This window comes from Rhea pennata, chromosome 3 (assembly GCF_028389875.1).
Source record: "Rhea pennata isolate bPtePen1 chromosome 3, bPtePen1.pri, whole genome shotgun sequence".
NCBI classification, from domain to species: Eukaryota; Metazoa; Chordata; class Aves; order Rheiformes; family Rheidae; genus Rhea; species Rhea pennata.
Genome location: NC_084665.1, coordinates 13221896 through 13227895, shown reverse-complemented (window position 1 = coordinate 13227895; position 6000 = coordinate 13221896). Strand labels below are relative to the sequence as shown.

The window sequence follows — 6000 nt, the reverse complement described above, 5'->3', positions numbered from 1 at the left end:
TCCTTTATTCTGGGGGGGGGGGGGGGGGAAGGACAAAATCTGAAGTACAAAACCAGCTTATGAAAACAGTGAGAAAACCAACCAGATAGATTTGGATTCTGTAAGTATAAAAAGTACAGGCATACACTAAAGCCTCAACCACATGGGAGACCTGCTCTGCTATAGTTACATGAATAAGATGTAATCACTACTAAAGTGATTGTAAGTATTCTGCTTCTAATTCATGTTTTGAAATAAACTGTCCACATGGAGAGTTATTCCAGAAGAGTCAGGATAGAGTAATTACTCTACTATACTCATGTAAAAAAATTTTCCCACCAACATGGCCCTAAATTAGAAGGGAGGATTTTAAAGCTAAAATTATTAACATTGTTTCACAATAAATGAACTTTTTTATTCCAACAGTGAATCTGAACCACACTGTTTTGAGCTAAGGACTTCTATGCCAATTTCTAACTAATGCAAATGTTTATGGCCAATTTAAATCCTAAATTATCTACAATGCAGTCACTAGATAAATTAAATATGAAATTAGGTTTTGAAATGTCTCTTAGTTACTGCAGATGACTGGGACTTCTCCCCTTTTTGCAGGACAGAGCAAAGGCGAGGAAATACACAGAACACGTCAACAGTCAAAACCCGCTATATGCTGAGGACACATGCCTCAAAAGTGAGACAAGGACTTGACAGAGAAAGGAGGAATTTTTCCCATAGGGATTAATAAAATGGCAAGGAGTGGGGCAGAGGGTATACATGCATGGACTTCAGAAATATACATAGTGTGAATTCACAGGGACAGTACCTACAGTGTTGAAGACAGAGAGACAGGGGCAGGATCATCAGGATTGTCAACAGGAAGAGATGGTGGCTTTCTGGTAGCTGGGATGCAATTTTCTTTTAAACATAAAAATCAACAGACGACTGAGTACTAGCTTGAAATTTTTATCAGGAGATCTCTTTATAATATGAATCTTGCAATACCCTGATGCCTTTAGTTGCTCCTGGAGTGGATTGCTGCTCTGAAATATCACAGTGACTTTATCTGTGAGATTGGATACTGGATGTAAATCTTTTAGGGCAAGCAACCTTCTTGCCTCCCTCTGAACAGTTACATTTTCATCATCATCATCATCATCTTCTTCTTCCTCAGATGCCTAGGGCCTATCAAGAACAACCAAGTAAATCAAGAGTGAAGGACAGAAAAAAGGATGATGATGATGGTTAGCAACGCAGAGTATCGAACGATCACTGATAACACACCAAAATAAAGCATAGAAAAATAGCAGATAGCAGGGTCTTGCTGCATTGCCTTTCTGGCCTGTTGGCTAGCAGCAATTCACTTAAGTAAAGGATGTCCTCGTGGATGACTGGGAATCGATTTCAGCCCCCTCCTACCACAGATGTATTAAGTTAAGCTTTCTGGGTCTCATTTTTTCAAATCTACCAAATTTGAACATTATTTTTCTCTTTATAGGTGTGTGGAGGCGAGAAGCATTGAATATTTCATAGAACATTTATACTGCTACTATTACTTAATTTATTTCAGAGTTATCTGTCTTCGTGTATGGCCTGCTCCACACCGGGTCTGCATGCTTGCTCACTTCAGCAGACTGGGAATTGTGAAATTTGTGGCCTTCTCGGAATCTCACCTTTCTCTTTTTCTGCTATAAAAAGCTCTTTTTGGATACTATTACTTAGAATGTTCATTGCTAATGTGACTCATGGAGGCATAAAATGGTTCCCTTCAAACTAGAGAACTGTAGTTGACACTATCCTAACATTGTAATTTGGAAATCCCCAAGCAGTTAGAAAATCCTTCATTCTTCAGCAGATTCACTAGTTTTGTCTTTAGGATTCAGCATAAAATTTTCATAGATACACTGTGAACATCTAAGACCACCGGTGTAATCCACTATTGATGTGATTTCAGTGGGGTTACACAAACGGAAAACTTGGCTCAAGTTTTAAAGGCCTTTCTGGCATACACCAGCCTCCAACTCACAAGCTTTGCTGACCCAGCCCTGTGGGGAAAACATAGCTCCTAACACAGCTCACAGCTGCTCCTGCAATAAAATAAAATCCGGCTGCTGCTTTTAACTGACTGCATTTCCCAACTGCCACATAATATTTGTGGCACTATTTAAAAGAAAGAAAGAAAGAAAGAAAACATCAGGAAAAAAATAATGGAAACCTACTGCCCAATTATTTTAATGTAGGGTCTCTACCCTGAGAGACGCATTTCAGCCTGGAAAACAAGGATACAGTGGCTCTGGACAGCAATATCCCCCTTTAAAAGCAAACAAACAAGAGGCTTCCCCCGCATTGAGGCGGCAGCGCGCAAACTGCGGGCTCCTAAGGGTCGGAGCGGGGAGAGGGAGAGCAACGGCCGCGCCGGGCGCGCGCGACCGGCCGTTGGGCGCGCGGGGCGGCCGTTGGGCGCGCGCCGGGCGGCCGTTGTCGGGCGCGCGGCACGCATGCGCGGCGCCCGGGACTTGTTGCTCGGGCTGGCAAGTTGGGGGTTGGGGCGGTGTGTCGTGTCCGCCCGCCGCACAGCCCGTGTGGGGACGGGGCGTGACGGGAGAGCGCGGCGGTGCGGGTAAGGGGGCGGCAGGAGGGGCTCGGAGACGCGCAGGCGGGAGAGGGGAGGGCGCTTCCCCTCCCGCTCGGCGGCTCCCTGTGGGGACGGGCAGGGGCTGCGTGAGCCGGGCCCGGCCCGGCCCGGCCGCCGGGAGGGTGGGCGCCGCCGTGCCTCTGCCGCAGCGGGACTCGGGGCTCTCCTCGCCTGGGGGTCTGCTCAGCCCCCCGATCCGGGGAGAGGCGGCACAGGCCGAGGGGGCTTGGCGCGGCCGCAAGAGGCGAGCTCGCGGCGAGGGGGCTGTGTCCCCGCATGAGTTGCGAGTGCTGGGGCTGCCGATGTGGTGCTTGAGGAAGCTGGCGGTGCCAGCCCCGCTCCCGCACCCCGCTGCTGCAGGCTCTCACACCAGAAGTGAGGGATATGGCCTCTCCTTTCTGGTGCCATACTGGTGCTCGCGTCCCCTGGAAAGCTTGCAAAGTGCTGCCTGCAGTTTCCTTTTGGCTGCTGTGGCCCTGCTTCACCTGTGGGAGGTGTTGCCACGTTCCTCATCTTTGTAGCATAACTTCCTTATTTAAAAATAATAGTTTTCAAAATTTGAAAATTGGTCTCCGATGAGATACAGTGTGTTATTTAATATTTCACATGTAGTCTCTGCAGCTGTCGTGGCACAGGTTTCCAAAGTACATTTAAAAAAATAAGCTTCATTTTCTTATGTCATCACTGAACTTCAGTCCTTAGGAAGCAGGAACAGACTTGTAGCAAAAATTATGGAGAAATGGTTCCTCATTATGTTTTTTGCAATTTAATATAACATCTTGTAAATATTCACATTATTGTCTCTTTCAGCATTCCCAGTGTTATCCCAAAACTGAGTTCTTTCACCTGGTGTGCAGGCACCCAGTAGACACACAGGGTCGAGATATTTGTTTATTTAATTTCTGTGCAGAGATGGGCGCTAGGTGGCAGACCCACAAAGCTAGTGCAGCTTCTTTGCTCGTTCTTTGTTTATATATACACTTTTCAGGAGTATTTTATACAAATTTTTCTATTGGTTACAATTTTATCACATCACATATTCTCTCTGTGCCTGCGCTTTAACATTCCTGTTAATTAGCATAAGAAGTGGAGAAGAAGGCAGTAACATCAGTTTCATGTCATTATCCTCTCATTATTCAGTTAGGGGAGTGTAATTTAATATGTTAATAAGCCTTAATGAACTTACAGGTTACTCTGGGTTATTCTGCTGTCTTTGTCTTGTTGACTCCTTGCATTCTTCAAAGAGTTACGGTTTCGTCGAGGTTATTCGGCTGGCATTGGTTGTCCTCCGCATTACTATTTTACAATATCCTCTCTCCCTTGTCCTTGAGTCTTGTTAGCTGTTTGCAGGATTTCCACAGCATTGTTCCTACAAGAGTACTGCTGTCACCAGAGACATGTGGTGGCCTCTTACGGAGGCATGATATCCCAAAGATGGAGTCCCTGGACTTGTGATGAGGCCCTACAGTGTTTGTTCTCAGGGGACAAAGCTTTCTGGGATATGCTTTACCAATTTATCAGTCAGAAGCGTGTTCTCCGTGAAACACGGTTTTGTCTGAAGTGGTCAAGAACCAGCAAATTTAAGAGATCCCAGCAAATAGATTTATAAAGTGGAAAGCCTCAAAATAAGAGAGCAATTGCCTTTACAGCTTGTATTGCTAGCTAAATCTTGTGTGATCTTGTATATCACTGAATTATTTGAGAAGTTCAGCTGACTAACATGAGGTAGGTGGCTGATCTCTTGGAAAACTAGAAATATTTTTGTTCTTTCATATTAATGTTATGCTGTAATTACTGTGCTGCGCTTTCAGTTAAAGTCCCCTATTAAAAAAAATCATGCAATATTGCAAGGACAGAGGAAGAGGAGCAATTATATTTGTGTTAATTCTTTTCTGTGGATGTAGTAGCAAATGTGTTAGTAATGCCAAGAACTTGAAATTTATATTCAGAGTTCGCAAACTAGTATGTTTGCACAGGCTCAAGAATCAGGGGCAGTATATTCAAAATGCTGTTGTTTATTGGAGTATTTAATGACCCATGTTATTTCTAGAATCAAAATCCAGATTGAAGTAAGTAGTTTAATGTAATAAATTGGAAGATGGGGAAGTTTTTTTGTAGGTATTCTGTAGCCTTCCTCAGTTCCTCTTAGTGGAGGATGTGTTTGGTTAAATGTCTGGAATTTGTGCTTGGACATTATTAGTAACTGAGCCTGTCAGTTATTGCAGAATATTTCCCAAATGAGGGGAATCATTGTCAAATATGGCTTATCACAGGAGGTGGTTTCCTTCTTGAATCTTCCTGCGTTGTTTGCTACTTGCAGTGTTGTATATCTCATGTACACCACATGGCTGCTCCTGTAGCTCTCTGACTATTTTTTTTTTCATTTCTTTTTTAAGGGGAAAAACAAAATGAGCCCTTTCTTTTTTCTGGATGTTGGACATTCTCGTCTAGTCTACTTCTGGAATAGAAGTTCAGCTTTCAACGCAACAAATGAGACATACTGCTACAGCACTGCCCAGGGCAGCACAGTGCTCCAAGGAGTAACTTTCGGTGGAATCCCAACTGTCCTACTGCTTGATGTAACCTGTTTTTTTGTAAGCCCAATTTCTGTTTCTTATAGTGAAAATACTTCCGGCCTTCTCAAACATTAGATTGTCCAGAGTTCTCTGGTTATCAAGCAGGGATTCATATTTCCCAGAATCTTCAGGATATAAATATGCTAAGGCCATCCTGGGAACATCAGACCACTTTTCAAGTATTAAGGGTTCAGATACACATGGAATGATGGTGTCGCTGTGTGTTGGACATATGGATGTGGAGAGACTGTAGTGTCTATATGCAAAGTCAGTGGTGAAGTAAGTAGTGGTTGCTCAGATCTCTTGTGTTTTGTCTCAATTGCAAGAATATTTTTTTTTCCTTCCTGAGTTAAAGCACTGGACACTTTTTCAGGAAGGGAAAGCTATTGCTGAATTGCTTATCAAGAGGCAAAACATCCTGGTTGGCTTGCAAGAGGAAGTTAAAGATGGAAGAATCTGTTACTTCATGTGTTTTGAATTAGATTCCACGATGCTGTAGAGGAGTTTTTTCTTCCTTTTGTCAGGACTCTGCTGATCACTGCACTAAGTGTTGGTCCAGAGGCACCAAGAGGGACCTGACACTGTAATAAAATTTATGGTTATTTCCATGAATGGTCTAGGTGGTTTTAAGCCACCAGAAAAAAGAGCTATTAAACCTGTGAATTGGCCTGGTAAATGAGATTTCTGGTAGTAAAACAAGACCAAAGGAATCATGTAATTGCTGGGTTCTAGAAAGCCACTGTGGGGGAACTTAAAATTATCTGTGTGAGGTTGGAGCTGGTAGTTCAGTAGGAACTTAGAGGATGACTAAAA

General features: G+C 43.6%; 1 protein-coding gene across 3 annotated transcripts in view; it reads left to right on the top strand.

Moving 5' to 3' along the window:
* Positions 1-2508: 2508 nt before the first annotated feature.
* Positions 2509-6000, top strand: part of TMEM63A (transmembrane protein 63A) — a 33826-nt gene continuing 30334 nt past the window's right edge. For all 3 annotated transcript variants that reach the window (XR_009957843.1, XM_062571599.1, XM_062571597.1), the window contains exons 1-2: positions 2509-2596; positions 5008-5205. Coding sequence is in view for 2 of the 3 variants with exons in the window: in XM_062571599.1 (XP_062427583.1) it covers positions 5020-5205 (186 nt within the window). In the remaining variant the exon portion in view is untranslated. The remainder of the gene's footprint in view (positions 2597-5007; positions 5206-6000) is intronic.